Raw genomic sequence first — 27530 nt, forward strand, 5'->3', positions numbered from 1 at the left:
TCGCCGGTTCTCCAGGAATTCTCAAAGATTATTGCCAGTGGTTCTGAAATCACATCTGCCAGTTCTTTTAATACTCTTGGATGTAGTTCATCTGGCCCTGGAGACTTGAATACATCTAAACTAGCCAAGTATTCTTGTGCTACCTCCTTACTTGTTCGGGGCTGTGTTTCCCCTGCTGAATCATTTGCTCCATATTCTTCAGGTCGGGCATTGTTTTCTTTTTGGGAGATGAATTATTTCCTGATGAATAGCCTTTGGACCAGGCTTCCTCAACCTTGGCCCTCCAATTATAGTCTCAAAACATATGGAGGGCCGAGGTTGAGGAAACCTGCTTTGGAGTAGAATCATAGAATCCTAGAGTTGGAAGAGACCACAAGGGCCATCCAGTCTGACCCCCTGCCAAGCAGGAAACACCATCAAAGCATTCTTGACATCTGCCTGTCAAGCCTCCGCTTAAAGACCTCCCAAGAAGGAGACTCCACCACACTCCTTGGCAGCAAATCCCACTGTCGAACAGCTCTTACTGTCAGGACGTTCTTCCTAATGTTTAGGTGGAAGCTTCTTTCTTGTAGTTTGAATCCATTGCTCCGTGTCCGCTTCTCTGGAGCAGAAAACAATGTAACTTAAGTATAATTTAACCTAAACTGAAACGATAGAAAAATTCTGCCTCCAAAAGCATTTCATTTCCAAAATCCGATTTTTAAATTTTAAAACAAAATCCGATTTTAAAAAACATTCTTTTAAATAACAACATTGATCTTTATCCACCCTGGTTGCAATTTGCTGAAATGGGCCTCAAGCAGGGACTCGACTATAGGTTTGTTTTTTAAAAAAAAACATTTCTTTACCATAGCTGCCAAGTTGGAAGACACCACAAGGGCTATCCAGTCCAACCCCCTGCCAAATGCATGGGACACAAACCGAACAGAATATTGTAGAGGAGGCATGAATTCGGCCCTCTCCAGTCTAGCTCGCACCCTTGACAAAATGCTGCCAGGCATAGCTGCCAAGTCTCCCGTATTCCCCGGGAAATTCCCGTTTTTCCAGCTGTTCCTAGCTGAAAAAACGGATTTTTTTTTGTTTCCCCCCGGTTTATTCTGGCGCGGCGGCCATTTTGGAACTGGGCGGAGCATGCTCAGAAGCGACTTTTGATGCTGCTCTGCCCAGTTCCACAATGGCTGCAGTGCAACTTCTGGCGCGGCGGCCATTTTGGAAGTGGGCAAAGCAGCATTCAAAGTCGCTTCTGAGCATGCTCCGCCCAGTTCCAAAAATGGCGGCAGCGCTACTTCCAGCCTGCTACTTCCAGCCGGTCGCTTATTTCTCCGGCTGGAACTTGGCAGGCATTTCCTTTACAATGTTTCGTTTTCCCACTCGGCCAGCCCCAAATCCCAAAACAAAACGATGACCAAAAAAAAATGCGTACCTAATACATAAGCCGCTACTAACTTTTGATTCACACTTAAGTGGAGGTGGAGGGGCACGAGGGAACCCCCTTCTCCCAGCGTGGGAAGCATGAGAGCCGCAATGCAGACGATTCCGAGGAACACGGTGAGCAAACTTGGCCCCGATGAGGCGATTCTGTTTTCTGGAAAAAGGAAAAGGCATTTGACACTATGGAAAGGGGCAGAATTCCTTCCCTTCCCTTCCCTCCCCCCCCTTATTGAATTTAGTAAATAAGAAAAAAAATTTTTAATCTTTATTACATTGCAAAGTAAATACATCAAAAGAACTTACCTTACGGGACCGGCAGCTGTGTGACACCGGAAGTTGCGTTGACGTAACTTCCGGTGTCGCTTTGCCCTTCTATGGGCACCAAAATGGCCGCCGCCCGCTTCGAAAGTCGCTTCTACGCATGTTAGGAAGTGCATCGACGCAACTTCCGGTGTCGTTTTGCCCTTCTATGGGCACCAAAATGGCCACCGCCGACACCGGAAGTCGCGTCTACGCACTTCTGGACATGCATAGATGCGACTTTTGAAGCCGCCGCCGGCCATTTTTGGTGTCCATAGAAGGGCAAATCGGAAAGGAAAAAAATGGCCGCTGGCAGGAGAAAATAACGAAGAAAAACGGGAGACAAAGTGATACGGGGGACCGCCGGGAAAAGGTAAGTAAAAAATGGGGGTTTCCGAGGACAACGGGGTACTTGGCAGCTGTGAAAGAAAACCATACGTGTCACAGTGGCCGGAGTGGGCTACTTCAGAGTAACGACGCTACGCAGCTCTGCATTTTATTCTTTTATTGGTGCTGCGTATTTACAGTGCTGAAGTCATTGCTATTTACACGGAGTGATGTGGTCAGTCGGTTCCAGAACCTCCGAATGGCTTTTGGCGCGTCTTTCTCCAACACAAAAGCTTTGGCAGACCCATCCTCTTTCCCCTCCTCTTTCTGCGTAATTCCGGAGTTGGGGGGATGGGTCTCCCCCCCTTATTCGCCCCTTCCTGTCCCACCTGGGACCCTGGCTCCTCTACCTTGCCTGAGCCTCGGACACGACTTCCTGCTTCCCCATTGGAATCGGAACTCTCTCTGCTTTCCCCTGTGCTCGGGGATGGGCTTGAACTCAGGAGGGGAGGGACTTCGCGATATCCCCTGTCCCTCACATCCACCCCCCTCCCAAGCTCTCCTTCACCCCTCCCCAGGTCCCCCCCAGGTGTCGGTGACGACTGGAAGCCTAAGAACTCAGTGCTTTCCGAGCCCGTTGGTGTGAACACCTCCCCCCAGTCCTGCGAGCCCCCCCCTTCCGCCTGGGAGGACGGGAATCCCAAAAAGTCCGTGGCGTCAGAGCTGGTAGGGGTAAAAATGTTCTGCCAATCTGCTCCTTCCTCTGACTGGGTGGATCTCGGTGACACCCATACCTCATCCTCTGGTTCCTCAAACTCCGCTTCCCAGCGCCATGGTGAACTGCTCTCCCGTGCTTCCTCCCCCTCCCCCTCCCTTTCCATGTGCCAGGGCTTGGGTCTATAGGGAAAGAGGGCGTGAAATTCTTCTACCAGGAATTCCTCTTGTATCTGAGTGGCTGGGACCCATTCATTCTGGGACGGTGGAGCATCCTCCCATGCCATGAGGTACTCCAGGCCCCCCACCCCCCTCCTTGAGTCCAGGATGGCCGTGGCCTCATTGAGTTGCTCCCTGCCTTCTCTCTCCCCCCCTCCCTCAGGGGTTTGTTCGCTGCCTCGGAGCCTGCTGCTTTCCCTGTACGGCGACAGCAGCGATCTATGAAACACTGGGTGCACCCTCATGTCCTCTGGCAGTGCCAGCCTGTATGCCAGCGGGTTGACCTGTTGCGTGACCGTGAAGGGGCCCAACCTTCTGGGCGCCAGCTTTTTGCACCTCCCTCTGATGGGAAGGCCCTCCGAGGACAACCAAACTTTGTCCCCCACCCTAATGACCTCCCCCGGTCGCCTGTGGCGATCTGCCCCCTTCTTGTACGCTTCCTTGGCTCTCTCCAAGTGTTCTCTGAGCTGCTGGTGCACCGTCTCCAGTTCCTCTGCCCAATCCTCAGCCTGTGGGCCCTCCTCCTCCTCCTCCCCCTCCCTCTCTGGGAAAGATCTGAGGTCGCGCCCGTAATTGGCCTTAAAGGGCGACACCCCTGTGGAGACGTGCACCGCATTGTTGTAGGCAAATTCTGCCAGTGGCAGGCGATCCACCCAGTCCGTTTGCCGCTGGCTGACGTAGCATCTCAGGTACTGCTGCAGAATGGCGTTGACCCTCTCCGCCTGTCCATTGGTCTGCGGGTGTCTAGCCGTCGACAAGCTGACCTCCACCTGCAGGAGGTTCATGAGCCGCCGCCAGAACCTGGAAACAAATTGGCGGCCACGATCCGAAATAACCCTTAAAGGTAATCCATGCAGTCTGAATACGTGATCCACAAACAGTTTGGCTGTCTCTTCTGCAGAGACCGCCCTGGCACACGGTATAAAGTGGCACATTTTGGACATGAGGTCCACCACCACCAACACTGCGGTCTTGCCCCTGGAAGAAGGCAGATCTGTGATGAAGTCCATGGACACCACTTCCCACGGCCTGTGTGGCGTGGCTAAGGGCTCCAGCAATCCCGGTGGCGCTGCTCTGACCACCTTTGCCCGCTGGCAGGTGTCACAGCCCCGTACATAGTCTCAAACATCTTCCCGCACCCCTGGCCACCAGAAGTGTCTCATGACTAGGTGAGCGGTTTTGTCCCTCCCAAAATGACCCGCCGTTGGGTTGTCGTGCAGCTGCTTGAGGACCGTACGTCTAAGCTGGGTGGTGGGCAGGTACAGTGCACCCTTGTAGAAAAGCAGCCCCCTGCGTTCTGCAAAGTCTTTTGCCTGCTCCCCCCCCCTCTCAGTTCTCTGAAGATGCGGTTGGCAAAATCATCCGCTGCCGTCAGTGCTGTGAGTTCTGCCTCGCTCACCACTGCTGCTCCGCAGGACCATGCTGACGGGGGGAAAATGTGCCTGGGTGCCGGTGGCGCCTCCTCCTCCATGTACTCTGGCTTGCGGGAGAGGGCATCCGCCCTGACATTCTGCTCTCCCGGGATGTAGTGTATGGAGAAGTTGAAGTTCGAGAAGAACTCTGCCCACCGTATCTGCCGCTGGTTGAGCACCCTGGCAGTTCTCCAGAACTCCAGGTTCTTGTGGTCTGTGCACACCTGGATGGGGTGCTTGGCGCCCACCAGGAAGTGTCTCCAGTGCTGGAACGCAGCGTGGATCGCAAGAAGTTCCCGATCAAACACCGTGTAGTTTCGCTCTGGCTGGGTCAACTTCCTGGAGAAGAAGGCACAGGGTCTCCACTCTCTGTTGGCGTCCAGTTGCAACAAAATGGCGCCCACAGCTTTATCAGAAGCATCTGTCTCCACGCGTAGGGGCGCGTCCTGAACCACGTGGAACAGGTTCTGGTCTGAGGCGAACACCCTCTTGAGGCTTTCGAACGCTGCTTGCGCCTCTGGTGTCCACCTGAACTTCTGCTTGCCTCTCAGGCAGTCAGTGATGGGAGCCATAACGCGAGAGAAGTTCTTGATGAACTTCCTGTAGAAGTTGGCGAAGCCTAGTAGGCGTTGGGCATCTTTGCGCGTCCTGGGGCTGTGCCAGTCCAGGATGGCCTGCACCTTGTCCTTGTCCATCGCCAGCCCCTTGTCTGACAGCTTGTAGCCCAGGAAGTCCACCTCCTTGGTGTGAAACTTGCACTTCTCCAGCTTCACATACAGGTGGTTCTCCTTCAGGCGCTGCAACACCTCCCTGACATCTTTCACATGCTGCACTGGGTCATCGGAATAGATAAGGATGTCATCCAGGAAGACCAAGCATTTCCTGAAGAGGAGGGACCCCAGGACGTGGTGCATGAAGGCCTGGAAGCATGCTGAGCCCCCTTGCAACCCGAAGGGCATCACCAGATATTCAAAAGAGCCCAGAGGCGTGAACATCGTGGTTTTCCATTCATCGCCTTCCCGGATCCTGATCAAGTTTTTTTTTTTTTTAAAATAATTTTTTATTAGATTATTATACAAACAAAACAAACAAGACATACAGTATATTTTCTGTCCCTTCAAATACCCCCCACCCACGAGTCCACCTCTGCCACCTGTGGCACCCGCTGGTGTTGAGAATCAAAGGGGTCCATTATAAGACTGGGTTTGACCTCCCCCCTCCTCCCTCCCCCTCGTCCCCCCCCTGCCACTGAGAGGACAAGGACGGAGGGGTTCTGGGGGCAGGTTTCCCCACAGCTGCTCCTTTAAACACAGTACCCATAAAAAATACAAACGAAAAAAAAAGAGAAAAACAAACAAACAAAAATTTAAAAAAAATTCCCCATTCTTATATTCATCACATTGTAATTATGACTTCCTCAGATCTCCTCTTCCTGGTTTTCCTGACTACTCTAATTATTTATGGCGTGTTTTCTAATCCAGTTCCAAATCTTATCCTTATAATACTAACTTAATCCTCCTCCTTCTTCATGCTGCCCCCCCCACAAGTCCCCTCCTGCCACAAGAGGAACCTGCGAGGCGCAGCACTTCAAAGGTTCCACTTTTGTGTCTGGGCTTCCCTCCACCCCCCCCTCTCCTCCCCAGAGCACCCCCTGCCACCAGGTGCTTCTGAGCCAAGAGAGGGGGAAGGCGGCCCTCCATCCAAACACTTATCTGAACGCAATCATATTAATACAAATCTAAAAATTGTTTCCTAAGCCATTCTTCTACCTCCCTCCAGAAAACTAAAGTTTAAAATCTATTCGCTCCCCCTTCTCCTCCCGATGTCCTTCCCCCCCTTGAATCAGCAGTCCTTTATCAAGCCAAGATTTCAGAAACCGTTAATCAATCACCAAAATACTTTTTAACTAAAACATTTTTACCCCACACCCATTCTTTCCCATTTCCAGATCCAGGCCTCTGTCCCCCCCTCCCTCTGCCTTTCCTTTCCCTCGGTTACCCATGCCCAATTTTTAGCCCCTCCAAAAGCCCTCTTTTCTTCAGTCTTTAATTCATTTTGTTGTTCTTGACAGCTGTCACTTTCCTTTTCAAGTCCTTGTTGTTCTTCCTCCAGGTCACCTTTTTTATAATCCACCTCAGTTTTTGCAAAGTCCAATTCTTGTTCTTTACTTTCAGGTAGGCTTTTCACCTTGTCCTCTATGTCCTGCTCTTGAATCAAAGTCTCTGAACATATTAAACTGGAGTGTTGCAATGTCCTGTGAATGTCCTTCAAAATCTCTAAATAGTTCAGAACTGACTCTTGGAAGCTTGATGAATACATTGTTTTCATTCCTTCTAACCACAAACTAGCAGGAGATTAGGAGGTAGAGCACACTGGAAATTTCCATTCTCACACGCTTTCCTCCATCTTGGTTATTCCATCCATTGTCTTTAACTTTTCCACAAAAAATCGACTCTTAGGTCCAAATGCTTATCTTTTAATAAAATCTTACAGCCAATAAAACTTTGAACAAATTTTTACAAATTTCCTTGTCTTTTAGCAATTTTGACAGCTTTGACAGCTGTCAAATGAAATCTTCCCTTTGTGCACTTACTGATCCTCGGGAGGTAGCGGCACCGGGATTTGTAAAGGGATACAAAGTCTTTGTTTCTTTCAGGTACTAGAGACAAAGTATCTTTTTCGGCTTTGGCATGTTTAATGCGCCTCTTATTCAGCCATTAGGAAGAGATCGACTCCCGTTTTTAAATCTCTTCCGATATTCCAAAATTATTAAATTTAGAGTCCAACAAGTCCCCACGAAGATTTCACTTACTTTACGGATGTCTTTTAAATTCTTGGGAGAATCTGCCGCTGCCCGGTAGAAGACTCGGGGCTTCGCTCTGTGGAGGTTCCGATGTTGACCAAAATGGCTCCCGCGACTCCAACTCCGCTGACTCTCGGGGACTCTACTGGGTCCCCGGGCAGCAGAGGAATCGCAAAAACGGAGCCCGCCGGTCTCGGAGCCTTCGGGACGCTCGACCCGAAGTTCTTGTGGGGAATCCGCGCGCCCCGCGGAATTCCCCCCCCTCCGCGATGCCAGGGACTGCGGAGCTCGCAGTCCCTGCGTCTTCTTTCTCCGACGCGGCAGACCGGAAGCCCCGGATCCTGATCAAGTTGTACGCCCCCCTCAGGTCTAGCTTGGTGAAAATCTTGCCCCTGCGTGCCGCTGTCAGGAGATCATCCACTCTGGGCATGGGGAAAGCCACTGGCTCTGTCACTGAATTCAGCCGTCTAAAATCCACCACAAGACGGCGCTGTTGCGTGTCTTTCTTGTCCACCCAGAAGACCGGGCTGCCCCCTGCTGCCTTGCTTTCTCTGATGAACCCCCGCTTGAGGTTCTTGTCGATGAAAGCGCGCAGATCCTCCAGTTCCTGGTCTGACATGGCGTACAGCTTGGCTGGGGGTATAGTTGCCCCTGGCACCAGGTTGATCTGGCAGTCAAAAGGCCTGTGTGGGGGTAGGTGGTCGGACTCCGCTTCGCTGAAGACCTCCTGCAGGTCCCAGTACGGCTTGGGTATCGCCTCACCCCCTTTGACGTGCATGGTGGCCACCGTGGCTATGGGAGGCCCCTCCCCTGGTTGGTGCTGCATGCAATGTTCCAGGCAAAAGTCCGATCCAAAAGTGATGCATCTCTGGTGCCAACTGATGGAGGGGTCGTGGCGCGCCAGCCAGCTCATGCCCAAGACGATGGGGGGGTCTGAGATGGTGGTGACGTTGAATGCCAGTGTCTCTGAGTGCCTTCCCACCGTCATTTTCATGGGGGGGGTTTGATGAGTGATGGCCCCTCCCAGCAGCTCTCTGCCGTCAATGGTCGCCACGTGCAGAGGAAAATCCAGCTGCAGAAGCTGGATCTGGTGCTCTTCTGCAAAGTTTCTCGAGAAGAAGTTCGCTGACGCCCCACTGTCAATTAGGGCGAGGACCGTCAGGGGATAGCCATTTGGGAGCGTGAGCGTCACTTCTAGAACCACTCCTGCTCTGGGAGGGGTGGGCTGGCTCTGCTCCTCTCTGTGCGGGTGGGTGGGCTCGGGCTGTTGTCTGATGACTGTGCCTGGCTGCTGCCCCTTGTCTCCTGCAGCCAGGCTTTCCCGTTTCCCTGCTGTGGTGCTGCGTCAGTGGGGGAGGGCACAACCGTTCCCGCCTTTCCTTGCCACTCCCTGCGATGTGGGCAGTCTCTGACGAGATGCTGGGGGGAGTTGCAGAGAAAGCAATTCCCACCCCTTCCCTCCTTGCGTCTTGGCGCCGCTGGGGTTTGAAAAGCCCGCGCGCGCGCGCGTTATCAATCTGCATGGGTTCCTGGTCCTGGCTGGCCCCAGGCGTGGCTTGAAAGGGTTGTTGGGGGAGTGGCTTCTCCTGCGACCGTGGGAACCAAGCCCGCTTTGCGCGCGTTGCTTGCTTGTCGCTCCACCGGGATTCCTGTCTCACCCCCACCGCCAGAGCCGCTTTGCTCAGCTGATCCATATTACTGGGCTTTGGACCTCTCGAGAGCTCATCCTTCACCTCCTCATGCAACCCCAAGTAGAACGCCGCTTGCATTGGGGGTGACTCTAGTTCCCACCCCAATCTGTGCACCAGCATGGTGAATTTCGCCCAATACGCGCGAACTGTCATATTTCCTTGGCGTAAATTATGAAGTTCCTCCTTAGTCTGGTCCATATGACTATTGGACGAATACATCGTTTTCAAACCTTCTAGAAATAGTTTGACATTCTTCATGCAAGGATTCTTTGTTGCGATTAACGGTCTTAGCCACTCCCTGGCTGCCCCGGTAAGGTGCTCCACAATAAACGCTACCCTGTGCTCATCATCAGGGAACTCATCGTGGTGCAGCTCAAGAGCATACACAATCTCAGTCTCAAAGCCCTGATATTCCCTCGGGTCTCCATTGAACTTGCTTACTAGGGTCCCGGCTCTCCTTCCTGGCAGCACTTGGACTTGGGGTGCCCCTCCCGCCTTGTTTTTCTCTGCATCCAGCTTGTTTTGGAGGTCTACCGCCACCGCCCTTAATTCCTGCTCTCTTTCCTGTAGCGCTCTCACCTGTTCCGCAAGTTGTAGCCGGTCGTCCTGGACCTTCTTGGTCTCTTCTTTAGCTGCCTTCAATTCCCCCTGCGCCTGCAGCGACAGCTGCTGTTCTTGCTGGGCTGTCTCCGCGATCTGCCGCCATCTCTCCGCCTCTGACATGCTCATCCCGGCAACTCCAAAGTAGCCCAAAAAAGGATTCGGAGGTTGCTGTCACAGTGGCCGGAGTGGGCTACTTCAGAGTAACGACGCTACGCAGCTCTGCATTTTATTCTTTTATTGGTGCTGCGTATTTACAGTGCTGAAGTCATTGCTATTTACACGGAGTGATGTGGTCAGTCGGTTCCAGAACCTCCGAATGGCTTTTGGCGCGTCTTTCTCCAACACAAAAGCTTTGGCAGACCCATCCTCTTTCCCCTCCTCTTTCTGCGTAATTCCGGAGTTGGGGGGATGGGTCTCCCCCCCTTATTCGCCCCTTCCTGTCCCACCTGGGACCCTGGCTCCTCTACCTTGCCTGAGCCTCGGACACGACTTCCTGCTTCCCCATTGGAATCGGAACTCTCTCTGCTTTCCCCTGTGCTCGGGGATGGGCTTGAACTCAGGAGGGGAGGGACTTCGCGATATCCCCTGTCCCTCACAATACGTAAAGAATAATATCCAGTAAAACAGAAAGAAAAAGTAAATAAGAAAAAGGGGAAAAAATGCATGCAAAAGCATACGGGAAAAGAATAAAGAAAAGCATATTTCAATACAATAAACACTATTTTACAAAATAATAACAACAACTTCCATCATTCTTACAACACTTCCTTTCACCGTTCATATTTTATCTGTCTTTCAGTATTATTTTCATCTTAATATATAGATAGGTATATATAAATGTTTCCCCCTTTTCCATTCACCAGGGCTTTCTAGACCAGGGATCCCCAACCTTCGGCCCTCCAGATGTTTTGGACCAGGGGTCAGCAAACTTTTTCAGCAAACTTTTTCAGGGGCCGGTCCACAGTCCCGCAGACCTTGTGGGGGGCCGGACTATATTTTTGAGAAAACATATATGAATGAATTCTTATGCCCCACAAATAACCTAGAGATGCATTTTAAATAAAAGGCCACATTCTTCTCATGAAAAAAACACCAGGCAGGCCTCACAAATAACCCAGAGATACATTTTAAATAAAAGCCCACATTCTTCTCATGTAAAAACACCAGGCAGGCCCCACAAATAACCCAGAGATACATTTTAAATAAAAGCCCACATTATTCTCATGTAAAAACACCAGGCAGGCCCCACAAATAACCCAGAGATACATTTTAAATAAAAGCCCACATTCTTCTCATGTAAAAACACCAGGCAGGCCCCACAAATAACCCAGAGATACATTTTAAATAAAAGCCCACATTATTCTCATGTAAAAACACCAGGCAGGCCCCACAAATAACCCAGAGAGTTAGCAAACTTTTTCAGCAGGGGGCTGGACTATATTTTGGGGAAAAAATATGAATGAATTCCTATGCCCCACAAATAACCCAGAGATGCGTTTTAAATAAAAGGGCACATTCTACTCATGTAAAAACACGCTGATTCAACTTTTTAAATTCAACATTTTCTGATTCAACATTTTAAATAAAAGCCCACTTTCTTCTCATGTAAAAACACCAGGCAGGCCCCACAAATAACCCAGAGATGCATTTTAAATAAAAGGACACATTCTACTCATTTAAAAACATGCTGATTCCCGGACTGCCCGCGGGTCGGATTTAGAAGGTGATTGGGCCGCATCCGGCCCCCGGGCCTTAGTTTGGGGGGCCCTGTTTTGGACTACAGTTCCCATCTTCCCCGACTGCTGGTCCCGTTAGCTAGGGATCATGGGAGTTGTAGGCCAAAACATCTGGAGGGCCGCAGTTTGGGGATGCCTGTTCTAGACACAGGCCGAAAACAGACAGCTGGGAGAGGGATGCTCAGAGGGATGCCGGGGGGGGGGGTTTGCCGCAGGCTGCTCCACTGTCCCTTGGACCTTTGGTCGGGCTGGAGAAGCAGCATGGTGGGGGGAGCTGGAAGAAGAGGTGAGGAGGAGGAGAGTAGCCCTCCTCCCCACCCCACAGCCCCAGCCGCTACGCTTACCTTCCCAGAGGCTACTGCCGCCACTTCTTGTGGGCAGGCAGAGCGAGTTCGTCCTCGCTGCTCTCTGGCCCACAGGAGCACCACCAGAAGTTGACCGGTGCGAATGGGCTGGTTCTCAAGAAGGACTGCTGAAAAATAAGGCTTGGCCAGCTCAGCCCAGCCCACTCTCTCCTCCTCTAGGCAGGGTGGGGAGAAGCCAGGAGGGAGGAGGGATTTCAATCACGAGTCAGTGAGACTTGATTGAAATCAGATATCATAGAATCCTATAGTTGGAAGAGACCACAAGGGCCATCCGGTCCAACCCCCTGCCAAGCAAGAAACACCATCAAAGCATTCTTGACATGTGCCTGTCAAGCCTCTGCTTAAAGACCTCCAAAGGAGGACACTCCACCACACTCCTTGGCAGCAAATCCTACTGTCGAACAGCTCTTACTGTCAGAAGCTTACTGCATATTCTCATGGAATATGCAGAATTAGCAAAATGAACAGATAAATTATGTGAGAGGGGTACTTTGGTACTTTGCCCAAGTTATTTACTATCGTAAAAAGTGCCACTGGCAGCAAATTCCACTGCCGAACAGCTCTTACTGTCAGGAAGTTCTTCCTAATGTTTAGGTGGAAGCTTCTTTCTTGTAGTTTGAATCCATTGCTCCGTGTCCGCTTCTCTGGAGCAGCAGAAAGCAACCTTTCTCCCTTCTCCATATGACATCCTTTGATATATTTGAACATGGCTATCATATCACCCCTTAACCTTCTCTTCTCCAGGCTAAACATACCCAGCTCCCTAAGCCGTTCCTCATAAGGCATCATTTCCAGGCCTTTGACCATTTTGGCTGCCCTCCTCTGGACACGTTCCAGCTTGTCAGTATCCTTCTTGAACTGTGGTGCCCAGAACTGGACACAGTACTCCAGGTGAGGTCTGACCAGAGCAGAATACAGTGGTACTATTACTTCCCTAGATCTAGACGCTATACTCCTATTGATGCAGCCCAGAATTGCATTGGCTTTTTTAGATATACAGTGAGGGGGGAAGTATTTTATCCCCTGCGAAATGTGCCCGTTTGCCCTTTGATGGAAGAAAGGACCAGTCCATAAATTCTGGGGTATTTTCCTGTTGCTATTCTATCTCTTACAGCTACAATAAAACTACCGTTAAAATGATGGACTGGTCATTGCTTCGTCAGAAGGCAAACAAGCCAATTGAGCAGGGGATCAAATACTTTCTCCCCTCACTCTGTGTGTGTGTGTGTGTGTGTGTGTGTGTGTGTGTCCGTGTCCATCTTTGGTGAAATTCCTTGGCAGTTAAAAATATGACGGTATTTCTTTTCGGGATGAAATCTTGCGAAAGAGGAAGGTTTGCTTTTTGGAATCGTTAAAATCACTTTTTTACAGTCGGGTTCGATCTTGCTGGCATCATAGAATCATAGATTCAGAGAGTTGGAAGAGACCCCAAGGGCCATCCAGTCCAACCCCCTGCCAAGCATCAAAGCATTCCTGACAGATGGCTGTCAAGCCTCCGCTTAAAGACCTCCAAAGAAGGAGACTCGCTCCACCACACTCCTTGGCAGCACATCCCACTATCGAACAGCTCTTACTGTCAGGAAGTTCTTCCTAATGTTTAGGTGGATATACAATTAGAATCATAGAATCCTAGAGTTGGAAGAGACCACAAGGGCCATCCAGTCCAACTGGACTGCCAAGCAGGAAACACCATCAAAGCATTCTTGACATATGCCTGTCAAGCCTCTGCTTAAAGACCTCCAAAGAAGGAGACTCCACCACACTTCCTGGCAGCAAATCCCACTGTCGAACAGCTCTTACTGTCAGGAAGATGTGGGATCCTTCTGCATGCAGGACAGATGTTCTGCCAGTGAGCCACCACCCTTCACCAAAGGGACTTCTGATACTTCAAGGAGATGGTTGTGTGTTGCGCTCTGGATGACAGATGCATAGATCTGGAACTGGGCTGAGGTTGACTCACTGGAGCTGCTCTCCTGGTTCCAGGGTTTAAGGACCAGAAGTATAAAGCAGCATCCTGTTTCTGAGGAGAGAGGGAGGGAGGGAAGGAAGGAAGGAAGGAAATAGGGAGTGGGAGAGAGGAAGGAAAGAGGGGAGAGAAAGAAGAGTAGGAAAGAAGGAAGGGAATAAAGAAGGAAAGAAAAAGAAAGAGGGAGAGAAGACAGAAAGGGAGAAAGAAGGAAGGAAGGAGAGGGAAAGAAAGAATAAGAACGAGGGAGAGGAAGAAAGATGGGAAGGAAGGAAGGAAGGAAGGAAGGAAGGAAGGAAGGAAGGAAGGAAGGAAGGAAGGAAGGAAGGAAGGAAGGAAGGGAAGGAAGGATGTGGAAAAGAGAGGAGAGGAAAATAGAATTTGGTAGGCGGGGAAAGTGGGGAACAAACTAACGAAGGCTGAAAAAGATGTGTCCGAAGGGGAAAGGGGGATGAGGAAAACAAGTGAACCGTAAAGAGGAGGAGAGGCAAAGAGGGGAAAGTGAAAAGGAACAAAAGGAGAAATCTGGAGAGTTGGGCAGGAGGGCAGGGGAGAGGTGGGCAGGGTCCTGCCTGCTCCCACGCAGGGCTTCCACGCCTCGTCAGTGCACGAGGCTTGAGACAAATTACAAAGGCAAACAGGGGCTTTCGGGGACGGTGGCAGCGGAGCCGGCAGCTTTCGCGCACTCGAGGCGAGCCGCGCTGACGGGAGAAAGGTGTCTCTCTTCCCCCACCTCCAGCACAGCGGCGAAGTTTGCTTTTTCTCCCTACTTCACGCCCTGAGGCGCCGACTTCCCCAGGAGCAGTCACCCGCCCCAGGATCGGTGCCTGGAGGATCGCTGCCTCTGCAGGACTCTCGCGCGGAGGTTTCCTTCCGCAAACTCCAGGCACCGATCCGCTAACGGCGCCTGCAAAAGGGGCCTGCCCACATCAGGACGGAATAAAGGGAAAGGCATCCCAGAAAGAGAAAGCCACGCCATGTCCCTTTCGACCGGTTAACGTCCCTCTCTCCCTTTGTGGAGGCTGTCAGAGTAAGCGCGGCTTCTCTCTCCCCGCCTGGGGTGCGTCTCATTCGCAACAGTGTGCAGAGAGAAAGGCACCTCTCTGCTCTGTCCCGCCCCATTGTGAACCCAGCAGGCGGCGACACCATCCTGGCTACATCCCCACGGCGGCCCTCCCTGCCTTCAAGACTGCTTTGCCAGAGGCAAGGAGATCTGCACCCCGAGGAGAGCATGGCGTCGGGGAGCTGGCCTGGCTAAGTGGGGGGGGGCGCCGCCGCTCGACGGAGGGAGCTCCGCCAACACGTGGGCGGCTCAGTGTGCATGCCTCCTCGATGCGCCCCTGCTGGGCGGGCGCCGGGCTGCACTGTGCCATTCAGCCCAATGGGAAGGATGCCCCTGGGCAGGAACAATGGCAGCTTACTTTCGGGGTACATCTTACTTCTATTACTTATAGGAAAACCCTGCCATGGCTTACTTTTTGACTACGTATTTAAAAAGGGGAAACACGGTAATGTTGAGGTGGAATCTTCTTTCTTGTAGTTTGAATCCTTTGCTCCGTGTGTCCGCTTCTCTGGAGCAGCAGAAAACAACCTTTCACCCTCCTCTATATGACATCCTTTTATATATTTGAACATGGCTATCATAGAATCATAGAATCACAGAGTTGGAAGAGACCCCAAGGGCCATCCAGTCCAATCCCCTGCCAAGCAGGAAACACCATCCAAGCATTCTTGACATATGGCTGTCAAGCCTCTGCTTAAAGACCTCCAAAGAAGGAGACTCCACCACACTTCCTGGCAGCAAATCCCACTGTCGAACAGCTCTTACTGTCAGGAAGTTCTTCCTAATGTTTATTGACAACCAGAGGAAGCAGGGGGAACATAAAATCCTTTTTTCTCTTACAGAAAGGTTCGACCTGCCTGGCATCCTCTTCATATTGGCAAGCAGAGGAAGGTCCATCTTGCAAAGGTGACTTGATGTCACACCGTAATCGTACTATCGAAGCTGCAGCAATAAACGATACGCAGGGGGAACGAGAACTTAAAAGCACGCTCAAGGTGACAAGTGTTGGCAAGGGAGAGTCAAATGGGCGTGTTCCTCCATCCTCCCTTTCTGACCATTTCCCTTTACTTTCATTGGTTTTGGGGGGTGAAGTGTGTGTACCTTATTGTCTATTTGTTTGTAAATATGCTCAAATAAAACATTAAAAAGTCAAATGGTTGTGGTCCTCTATCCCTATCCTTCTTTCTTTCTTTCTTTCTTTCTTTCTTTCTTTCTTTCTTTCTTTCTTTCTTTCTTTCTTTCTGACGCTTTCCCTTTAGTCTCTTTGGTTTTGGGGGTTAATTGCGGGCTTGAGGGCATCCTAGAATCATAGAATTGGAAGAGACCCCAAGGGCCATCCAGTCCAACCCCCGGCCGAGCAGGAAACACCATCAAAGCATTCTTGACATATGCCTGTCAAGCCTCTGCTTAAAGACCTCCAAAGAAGAAGACTCCGCCACACTTCTTGGCAGCACATCCCACTATCGAACAGCTCTTACTGTCAGGAAGTTCTTCCTAATGTTTAGGTGGATATACAATTAGAATCATAGAATCCTAGAGTTGGAAGAGACCACAAGGGCCATCCAGTCCAACCCCCTGCCCAGCAGGAAACACCATCAAAGCATTCTTGACATATGGCTGTCAAGCCTCTGCTTAAAGACCTCCAAAGAAGGAGACTCCACCACACTTCTTGGCAGCAAATCCCACTGCCGAACAGCTCTTACTGTCAGGAAGTTCTACCTAATGTTGAGGTGGAATCTTCTTTCTTGTAGTTTGAATCCATTGCTCCGTGTCCGCTTCTCTGGAGCAGCAGAAAACAAGTTTGCAGATGACAAACTTGCAGATCCCGAGCAAGTTTGCAGATGACACCAAATTGGGAGGGGTGGCTAATACCCCAGAGGACAGGATCACACTTCAGAAAGACCTTCACAGATTAGACAACTGGGCCAAAGCAAACAAGATGAATTTTAACAGGGAGAAATGTAAGGTACTACACTTGGGCAAAAAAAAAATGAAAGGCACAAATACAGGATGGGAGACACCTGGCTTGGGAGCAGTACATGTGAAAAGGATCTAGGAGTCTTGGTAGACCACAAACTTGACATGAGTCAACAGTGTGATGCAGCAGCTAAAAAAGCCAATGCAATTCTGGGCTGCATCAAGAGGACTAGAGCGTCTAGATCAAGGGAAGTAATAGTACCACTGTATTCTGCTCTGGTCAGACCTCACCTGGAATACTGTGTCCAGTTCTGGGCACCATAGTTCAAGAAGGATACTGACAAACTGGAACGTGTCCAGAGGAGGGCAACCAAAATGGTGTCTGAACGTGTCCAGAGGAGGGCAAGAAAAATGGTCAAAGGCCTGGAAACGATGCCTTATGAGGAACGGCTTAGGGAGCTGGGTATGTTTAGCCTGGAGAAGAGAAGGTTAAGGGGTGATGTGATAGCCATGTTCAAATATATTAAAGGATGCCATATAGAGGAGGGTGAAAGGTTGTTTTCTGCTGCTCCAGAGAAGCGGACACAGAGCAATGGATTCAAACTACAAGAAAGAACCTAAACATTAGGAAGAACTTCCTGACAGTAAGAGCTGTTCGACAGTGGAGTTTGCTGCCAAGGTGTGTGGTGGAGTCTTCTTCTTTGGAGGTCTTTAAGCAGAGGCTTGACAGGCATCTGTCAGGAATGCTTTGATGGTGTTTCCTGCTTGGCAGGGGGTTGTGTGTTTCCTGTTTGGCTGTGACCTCTGTGCGCGCAATGCCTACATTTTTACATATATAGTTGCATCTCTGGGTTATTTGTGGGGCATAGGAATTCATTCTCCACCCCCCCCCCCAGAAAAATATAGTCCGGCCCCCCACAAGGTCTGAGGGACCAGCCTGCGGCAAAACTTTTTCCCCGCCCCTGCCATAGGTAGCCAAACTACAGCCCGGGGGCCAAATCCGGCCCAATTTTTGTCTGACGGTCCAGGAACCAGTATGGTTTTACACAAGTAGAATGTGTAAATGCATTTTTATTTCAAATGCATCTCTGGCCCCCTGCTGAAAAAGGTTTGCTGACCCCTGGTATATAATAATAATAATAATAATAATAATAATAATAATAATAATAATCATCATCATCATCATCATATAGATGTCAATTCATTCATTGGGGAAATAAGACGCAGGATGAATCAATGAAAGGTAAGGAGGAGGAGGGCAGGGGAAAAATGGAAAGTTTTAGAGAGATATTTCATAAAGGATGTATACAGTGGTGCCTCGCTTAACGAATGCCCTGCTTAACGAAATTTCCGCTTAACGAAAGGATTTATCGAGCGGAGGTTGCCTCGCTAGACGAATCCGTTTTACGAAAAATTCGTCTAGCCAATCACGGTTTCCCATAGGAATGCATTGAAATTCCATTAATGCGTTCCTAGGGGCAAAAAAAATCCAATGCATTCCTATGGGATTCGCTAGACGAATTTTTCGTTACGAGAAAAGACCCATGGAACGAATTAAATTCGTCTAGCGAGGCACCAATGTAAAGGTAAAGAGGAGGAGGTCAGGGAAAAAGGGAAAGTTTGAGAGAGAGATTTCATAAAGGATGTATATATTGAAGAAGCCATCAAAACTATTTTTAAAAAGTAAATATGCTTCAATAAAACATTTTTAAAAAGAGAAAGAGAGAAAGAGGCAGGTACAGTATATAGCACCAAAAAGCAATGGCGTTCCAACTAACCTGGCTGGCACAAGGCCTGCTCGAAAAAGACGCTCTCTGCCAGGTGCTCCGTGATCCTGCCCTCCTCCTCTTCCTTCGGCTCTTTTGCCGCCGGAAGCAGCGTGGCGACGACCTCTTTCCTCCCCAGCGCTTTCCTCTGGCTCTGCTCAGAGACCTGGAGCCGAAACTTGTCAATCACGCCATAGTGGCAAGGTCGGACGTCTCGGTGGCGGATCACGCTGGAACAAGAGGAGAGTGTGGACAGCCGCGTTATTGCTATTTTTTGTCTTAATATAATGTTCATTAATTTTCCCCTTTTCTCTTTATAACAGGCATCCCCAACCCGTGGCCCTCCAGATGTTTTGGCCTACAACTCCCATGATCCCTAGCTAACAGGACCAGTGGTCGGGGAAGATGGGAATTGTAGTCCAAAACATCGGGAGGGCCGAAGGTTGGGGGTGCCCAATATACACGGATACTATTGTCTCGCGCAACAAAAACTGGCAAGGCAACCGAATAAAATTTCTTCGTCCCATATATCTTTGCTCAAAGGGAGCTTTGACTTCCTCCCGTTCGCCTCCCTGACTTCCATATGCAATCACTTTTATCTCCGCATTTCTAAATCGCCCTGTTTACCTAATCCTCAACCTCGGCTCGGCCCTCCAGATGTTTTGAGACTACAATTCCCATCGTCCCTGACCACTGGTCCGGCTAACTAGGGATCATGGAAGTTGTAGGCCAAAAACATCGGGAGGTCCAAGGTTGAGGAAGCCTGCCTTATCTCCATACTAAATAGACTTACTTCTAAGATTTATAATCGGCTCATTTTTTATATATGCACAAGTCATAGAATCCTAGAGTTGGAAGAGACCACAAGGGCCATCCAGTCCAACCCCCTGCCAAGCAGGAAACACCATCAAAGCATTCTTGACATATGCCTGTCAAGCCTCTGCTTAAAGACCTCCAAAGAAGGACTCCACCACACTCCTTGGCAGCAAACTCCACTGTCGAACAGCTCTTACTGTCAGGAAGTTATTCCTAATGTTTAGGTTCTTTCTTGTAGTTTGAATCCATTGCTCTGTGTCCGCTTCTCTGGAGCAGCAGAAAACAACCTTTCACCCTCCTCTATATGACATCCTTTAATATATTTGAACATGGCTATCACATCACCCCTTAACCTTCTCTTCTCCAGGCTAAACATACCCAGCTCCCTAAGCCGTTCCTCATAAGGCATCGTTTCCAGGCCTTTGACCATTTTTCTTGCCCTCCTCTGGACACGTTCCAGCTTGTCAGTATCCTTCTTGAACTGTGGTGCCCAGAACTGGACACAGTATTCCAGGTGATTTCTGACCAGAGCGGAATACAGTGGTACTATTACTTCCCTTGATCTAGACGCTATACTCCTATTGATGCAGCCCAGAATTGCATTGGCTTTTTTAGCTGCTGCATCACACTGTTGACTCATGCCAAGTTTGTGGTCCACCAGGACTCTTAGATCCTTTTCACATGTACTGCTCTCAAGCCAGGTGTCTCCCATCCTGTATTTGTGCCTTTCATTTTTATTTGCCCAAGTGTAGTACTTTACATTTCTCCCTGTTAAAATTCATCTTGTTTGCTTTGGCCCAGTTGTCTAATCCGTTAAGGTCATTTTGAAGTGTGATTCTGTCCTCTGGGGTATTAGCCACCCCTCCCAATTTGGTGTCATCTGCAAACTTGCTCAGGATGCCCTCAAAAAACCCAGCTTTTTACTCACATGTCAACACAGCACTGAGGCTTCACCGCGCCCGCCGCATCTACCACGACATATTTATTTGGGGTTGTGCAGAGAACTGGAAGGAAAGAAAAGGGGCTGTCATCGTATGTCGGCCAATTGCAAGGAACTGCCACAGAAGCGAAGCTCAACATCAGGCATGGCCAAACTCCGGCCCGCCAGTTGTTTTTGGGACTACAACTCCCATCGTCCCTAGCTAACAGGACCAGGGGTAAGGGATGATGGAAGTTGGAGGCCCGAGTTTGCTAAGCCGGATCTCGTTCATTTCAATTCCATTCTTACCTTCAGAACAGACTCCAGTTATTTTGGGACTCCTATTCCCAGCATCCCTAGCTAACAGGACCAGGGGTAAGGGATGATAGAGGTTGTAGTCCCCAAACAGCTGGAGGCCCGAGTTTCTTTTTTTTAAATTATTTTTTATTAGTTTTCGCATACCACATATTCCATTATCAGACATTTGGGCTCATTACATTCATTATCTTTACAAATTCTCTATAATTCTCAAATAAAAATACAACTTAGTATAATAACAACAACTCTTAAAGTTCAAACCTAAAGTTACAAAAATTTCCGATGATCGACTTCCACACTACTTTCTTCTGCTGTTTTTATATTCATATGTTTGGTTGCGCGGTATAACATTCCTTATAGTTTCAGTCTATTTTCAACATTCTTCATATCATTTCTAAACCTTCATCCTCTTTCTTTTTGTACTCATATTTTCTTGTTTAATCCTCTTTTTGTGTATATATATATATATATATATATATATGCGTATTTATTTATTTATTTTTACTATACATTGTACTGTATTTTCTATCTGTATGTCCAATAAAGCTTTTTAATTTGTTGTTGTGAGTTTGTTTCCTTCTGTGAGTAATTTCTTATTTAAGATGTTATTTTGTTTCAACTATCTTATCTATATATGCTATAAATTTTCCCCATTCTTTCATGTACACCTCGCTGCCTTGCATAGGCCAACGCCGGCCCTCCAGTTTTTTGGGGGACTACAATTCCCATCATTCTTGACCAGTGCTCCTGTTGGCTAGAGACGACGGGAGCCACAGGTTTCCCACCGGCATTTTTAACACTTGTCTAAATTGGGTGCTTTTCCAAGAATTAAGAGTCAGGATCTGAGCGGGCGTTCGTAAAATAATCGGTAGTTACTGTAAAAGGAAATTCAGCAAGCCAGGCTGCATTGTGGGCCTGATGTGTCTATTAAAATGAGAATTATTCTCTCTATGCAAGTATCTAGACCGGGCATAGGCAAACTTGGCTTTCAAATCAAATGCCAACAGTGCCCTTCAGCTCTCTATATTGGACAAACAGGCCAAACCCTACGCCAAAGGATAAATGGACACAAATCTGACACCAGGAACCACAAGACAGAGAAACCAGTAGGAGAATGTTTCAATCTCCCAGGACATTCTATACAAGATCTCAAAGCAGCTGTTTTATTACAGAAAAATTTCAGGAACAGACTGGAAAGGGAAGTTGCTGAATTGGAACTCATTACCAAGCTTAAAACCACGGAGCCACCTGGGATGAATAGAGACATCGGATTCTTATCTCATTATGCATGATCAAGCTTTCTTTAGCACCTCAGCCCTTGCTTTTCCCCCGCAGGACCAATTGCAGTCATCAGCAGTCGTTAACAGCCATCTACAGGTTTACCACTCCCATCAGCCCATCACCCATCACCCATTCCCACCCCCACCCCCACCACTCTCTGTATATACATAAGGGTCTGACTCTTCTGTTTCAAGTGTATCTGAAGAAGTGTGCATGCACACGAAAGCTCGTACCAAAATAAAAACTTAGTTGGTCTTTAAGGTGCTACTGAAGGATTTTTTTTATTTTGCTTCGACTCAAGACCAACACGGCTACCTACCTGTAACTAGATTCAAAGAAGATATTGCACAAAAAAAGAGGTTTTAATAATGAACCATCCTTATTGGAGATCAACCTACTACAGAATAGCCGGGAAATTATTTCTAAGATGTATAATACAATTCTGGAGTGGGAGGTTAAAGATGAAAGCAGTTAAGGAAACTACAACCAAGTGGGCAATGGAGTTGGGGAAATCTATAGAAATGGACAGATGGGGAAAAACTCTGGAAGGTACCTTGGAATTTTGCAGCGTCAGAGGAAGTTAAAGAAAACCTAATTAAGATGTTTTAGAAGCGGTACCTGACGCCAGTCAAAATCCATTAAATGCTATTAAGAAATTGAATACTATATCAGATTGGCTCACATATAGAAAGTTGTTAGAGGAATTCGAGGGTGAATATAAATTAGAAAAAATATGAAGATTTAAAATCCTTGGGAATAAGTAATTGGCAATATATACAGCTGAGCAGTCTATTCAAGGCAGATAAAAAGAAAGGTTTTGCAAGAGATATTTCTAAATTTGAGAAGGAAGTTATCCAAAGTAAAACTAAAATACTATCCAGAGCATATAATCTCCTACTGGAATGGGATTCGAGGGATGAAGGCACAACAGAAGCAAGGATTAATTGGTCAAAAGATATCGGGACAACCATACATCTAGAGCAGGCACCCCCAAACTGCGGACCTCCAGATGTTTTGGCCCACAACTCCCATGATCCCTAGCTAAAAGGACCAGTGGTCAGGGGTGATGGGAATTGTAGTACAAAACATCTGGAGGGCTGAAGTTTGGGGATGCCTGATCTAGAGCAATGGGAAAAACTATGGAGCCAGGATATCAACTTCACAGCTTCATATAATATAAGAGAAAATTTTGTAAAAATGTACCACAGGCGGTACTTAACACCTACAAAATGGGCTAAAATTTATAGGTTAAAAACGAATCTCTGTCCGGTACCTTTTTCCATATGTGGTGGACATGCGAAGGGATCAAAAAGTTCTGGCTAGCTATTCATGAGGAATTGAAGAAACTCATGAAAAAATCAATTATCAAAAAAACCCAGAGATTTATTTATTGGGATTGATTAATAACGAAGTATCAAAGGAGAATAAAAAAGGGTTTTTTGTATGCTTGTACAGCAGCCAGGACGTTAATAGCCACATATTGGAAAACCGCAAATATACCAACAGTGGAGCAGCGGATGAACAAACTTACCGAGTATTTGCCGATGGCCAAATGGACAGCAGTGGTGAGAAAGCAATTGAAGCAAAAATTGAGAAGCGGGTGGAAAAGTTATGATGAATATATGCGGAAATATCGTGAGAAGGAAGATATGCTGACATGCCTAGATTAAAAGGCAGGAAGTTAGATTAAGAGATAAAATTGGAGAGACAGTGGTGCCTCGCTAGACGAATGCTCTGTAAGATGAATTTTCCGCTATACGAGTAGGTTTTGCGATCGGAGGTGGCCTCGCAAGACGATGAGGTTTTTTAGGGCCGCCACTTCGTCTTGCGAAGTCAGCAGCGGGGGCTTTTCGTTGTCTGCCTCCCCCTTGGGGGGAACGCAAACGACGAAAAGCCCCCTCCCGCGCCGCACTTCGGCTCGGGGACTGGCTTGGCAGCAGCGGGAAGAAGGGGAGGAATTTGGCTCCGTCCCCCGATGCACTTCGGCTCGGGGAAGCAGGCAGGGAGATGGCAACAGCCTGGGAAGCTGCGGGCCGTTGCCGTCTGCCTGCCTGCTTCCCCGAGCCGTAGCGCATCGGGGGACAGATCCGAAGTTCGGTGGGCGCTGTTTGCCGGGGTTGACAAGCCCCGGCACGCAGGCAGACAAGAGAGCAAGCGCCCATGGGAACGCATTGATTAAGTTTCAATGCATTCCTATGGGAAACCGGGACTCACGAGACGAAAGATTTGTTACACGAATTGACCCGTGGAACGAATTAATTTCGTCTAGTGAGGCACTGCGGTAATTAAAAAAAGGATTTGGGAAGAGCTAGTCAATGAAAGAATGCACGCAGGGATGAATAATTATAGAGGACATTAGATTAGATTTTGTCAGAAGTATAAATAGATAGAAAAGAAGTCGAGAAAGCAGCGGAGGGAAGTCTGTGGGGGATGGGGGTTTTGTATTAGGGATTTTCTATGTATGAAATTGTTGTTGAAATGCATTTTTTGGTATTATGTATTTTTAAAATTTAATAAAATTTCTTTTTTTAAAAAAAATATAAATCCATAAGATGTACAAAACCAAAGACAACCATTGCTGGAGATGCCATATTGCTGGGACCTTTTGACATATTTCGTGGCACTGTACTAAAATGATGTGTTGGAGGAATTGAAAAAATATATATACTCAAATACAACATTAAAAAAACTCCAGATCATTTCTATTGGGCATGGTAGATGAGGGAATAAACAGGACGAAAAAGTATTCCTGTACTCGGTGATAGCGGCAAGGATTTCAATCGCTAAATTATGGAAATCACAGGAGACGCCTACAGTTGGAGATTGGCAGGAAAAAGGAATCAGTTACCTTGATTTGGCCAGACTGACAAATGCAATAAGAGGGGGTACCTATAAGAAATGCAATTATAATTGGGGGGAAATTTGGAGAATATGTGAAAAGACTTGGGTTTACAACAAATATTCTGTACAGATTCCAAAATGAAATTAGAATCATAGAATCGTAGAGTGGGAAGAGACCCCAAGGGCCATCCAGTCCAACCCTCTGCCGAGCAGGAAACACCATCAAAGCATTCCTGACATATGCCTGTCAAGCCTCTGCTTAAAAACCTCCAAAGAAGGAGACTCCACCACACTCCTTGGCAGCAAATCCCACTGCCGAACAGCTCTAACTGTCAGGAAGGTCTTCCTAATATTGAGGTGGAATCTTCTTTCTTGTAGCTTGAATCCATTGATCCGTGTCTGCTTCTCTGGAGCAGCAGAAAAAAACCTTTCACCCTCCTCTATATGACATCCTTTGATATATTTGAACATGGCTATCATATTAACCTCCTTAACCTCCTCTTCCCCAGGCTAAACATACCCAGCTCCCTAAGCCGTTCCTCATAAGGCATCGTTTCCAGGCCTCTGATTTAAAGCAGTACAAATAAGTATATCTGTAGCACGGGATGAAGATGAGTGGAAGTCAACTGATAAGAAGAAAATGTAAGATTTGTATAACGGCTGATTTGATTGATGTTTCGGTTGCAGTTTTTATTTGTCTGTATTTTATGTATTGTTTTAATCTCAATAAAGGTTATTTAAAAAAGAAAAGAAAAAGAGAGACAATCCCTCTTCCCTAAGCAAACCCTTAAATTGAATTGTAAGTGAGACACGCACCTTTGAATTTCAAGGCAAATTCGTAGGGGTTATAGAGAGTCAAGACCTGTTTGTGGGTCGACTGGTCGTCCGCATAAAAGATAAGCTCCGTGGGGAAGAGGAAGACGGGAAGGTTTCCTCCCACTAACTCTGGCTGCCTTCGTTGCTGCTGCATTGGCCCCGATTCGTCCTCGCTTCTGCGCCTGCGGCTTTGTCTCCCCAAATGTCTCGTCAGGGTGATTTAGGAATCCGAAAGCATCTTGGCAAACCTACAGGCAGAAAGAAAAAAAGCGGCAAAGGTCAAGGCTCTGGGGTTTGCCTACTTTTGCAGCCGGGTGGACCATGAATTAATATACAGTGGTACCTCTACTTACGAATTTCATACAATCATAGAGTTGGAAGAGTTCAAATATATCAAAGGAAGGTGAAAGGTTGTTTTCTGCTGCTCCAGAGAAGCGGACACGGAGCAATGGATTCAAACTACAAGAAAGAAGATTCTTGGCAGTGGAATTTGCTGCCAAGGACCTTCTTTGGAGGTCTTTAAGCGGAGGCTTGACAGCCATCTGTCAGGAATGCTTTGATGGTGTTTTCTGCTTGGCAGGGGGTTGGACTGGATGGCCCTTGTGGCCTCTTCCAACTCTATGATTCTATGAAATATATAAAAGGATGTCATATAGATGGCCCTTGGGGTCTCTTCCAACTCTAGGATTCTATGAATTCCAAAGAGCCAGGCTCTTCCCGCCCCCCCAGGAAGCCCCGCCCCCATCGGCTAGAGACCCCCCGATCGCCCCCTCCCCGTCCAGACCCCGCCAAGTGGGGGGGGGCTGTGGCGAAGCACCCCCCTCCCCCACAGAGCCGCCCCTTCCCCTCAAGCCCGAGGAGGCCCGCTTTTGTTTCGGGCTGGGGTCGCCTCACAGCTGTTTGGGGACTACAACTCCCATCATCCCTCGCGAGCAGGAGCAAGCGGTGAGGGATGCTGGGAATGGTAGTCCCCAAACAGGCCCCTCGCCCGGAAGGAGGGAGACCCCTCCTAGGCTCCCTGCCCTCACTCACCCCTCGGACCCGGGTTCTTTCGGTCACCAGCCGCCGCCGAGGAAGCGCCGTCTCTTCGCCTCAGCGGACGTGCGCGCCCATTTCCCCGCCCCTTCCGCATCGCTAGGCGCTAGGGCTGCCGGGAAGGCGGCGGACTCCACCTCCCTCTCGCTCGGCCGCCTCAGCCCATTTGCCCTTTCGCGCCACCACCAGTCAGCGGACAGGCGCGCCCATTTCCCCGCCCCTCTCGCGTCACTAGGCGCTAGGGCTGCCGGGAAGGCGGCGGACTCCGCCTCCCTCTCGGTCGGTCGCCTCAGCGGACGGCGCGCCCGGCCCGCCCATTGGCCCTTTCGCGTCCCCAGTCAGCGGACGTGCGCGCCCATTTCCCCGCCCCTTCCGCATCATTAGGCGCTAGGGCTCTCTCCCTCGCCTCAGCGGACGTGCGCGCCCATTTCCCCGCCCCTTCCGCGTCACTAGGCGCTAGGGTTGCCGGGAGGGCGGCGGACTCCGCCTCCCTCTCGCTCGGCCGCCTCAGTCGCTAGGGCTGCCCAAAAGCGGGAATACGGCGACGGAGGCGGTGCCTTTTCTCGCCGGCAGTGGGCGGAGCTTTCCCGCCTCGCTGGCTGCTCACGGAAGCAGCAGTGATCAGGGGCGATGGGCAACTGGAGGGCCAAGTGGGGCCATCCCTGAAAAGGCCCCGCTTCTTCTTTTCTTTTAATAACAATTTTTATTGATTTTACAACAAAAAGAAACAACACCATATTAAAGTAACAATAAAAGACACGACAATATGAAAATAACAATAAACACAAGAACACTACATTAAAAAAACAAATACGAAATCCAAAAATCCAAATGCAAAATCCTTTTCTTTTAACATTGTATTGGGGGGGGGGACTTCCTCGAGTTCCCTCCGTCTGCGGTTCATTACTCCTTTACCTTTAGCAATTTCCAATTAGTTATTTAAAACTCCTTATGATTTCAAATCTCTCATACAACAATTTACTTCACATAATTCCCAAACCCGCAGTTTCTATAAACTTCTATTTTTTAAAAATGATTTTTATTGATTTTGTAAACACAAAAAGAGAAAAACAAAAGATCAACAGCAACTTAAAAGACAATGAAACACATTAAAATACAATAACATAACAATAAAGAAAGAAAACAAGCATCTAAATATAAATCCAAATTTCTTTAACATTGTATATGGGG

At 48.5% G+C, this 27530-nt stretch overlaps 2 protein-coding genes across 5 annotated transcripts in view; one reads left to right on the plus strand and one right to left on the minus strand.

Moving 5' to 3' along the window:
* The window catches only part of PABIR2 (PABIR family member 2), a 54524-nt gene extending 38747 nt beyond the window's left edge, over window positions 1-15777 (plus strand). For both annotated transcript variants that reach the window (XR_015948749.1, XR_015948753.1), the window contains one exon: window positions 15473-15777. The gene's annotated coding sequence lies outside the window, so the exon portion shown is untranslated. The remainder of the gene's footprint in view (window positions 1-15472) is intronic.
* The window catches only part of MOSPD1 (motile sperm domain containing 1), a 30367-nt gene extending 3923 nt beyond the window's left edge, over window positions 1-26444 (minus strand). The window contains exons 1-6 of one of the 3 annotated variants that reach the window (XM_088665206.1): window positions 26337-26444; window positions 25305-25552; window positions 20058-20133; window positions 18326-18543; window positions 1424-1585; window positions 525-601 (exon numbers count right to left, since the gene is read on the minus strand). In XM_088665206.1, the coding sequence (XP_088521332.1) occupies window positions 525-601; window positions 1424-1585; window positions 18326-18543; window positions 20058-20133; window positions 25305-25458 (687 nt within the window). In that variant the 5' untranslated portion in view covers window positions 25459-25552; window positions 26337-26444. The remainder of the gene's footprint in view (window positions 1-524; window positions 602-1423; window positions 1586-18325; window positions 18544-20057; window positions 20134-25304; window positions 25553-26336) is intronic. The other 2 variants (XM_060270374.2, XM_060270375.2) reach the window with 2 other exon arrangements.
* Window positions 26445-27530: the final 1086 nt, after the last annotated feature.

This window comes from Zootoca vivipara, chromosome Z2 (genome assembly GCF_965207765.1).
Source record: "Zootoca vivipara chromosome Z2, rZooViv2.hap1.1, whole genome shotgun sequence".
Classification (NCBI taxonomy): Eukaryota; Metazoa; Chordata; class Lepidosauria; order Squamata; family Lacertidae; genus Zootoca; species Zootoca vivipara.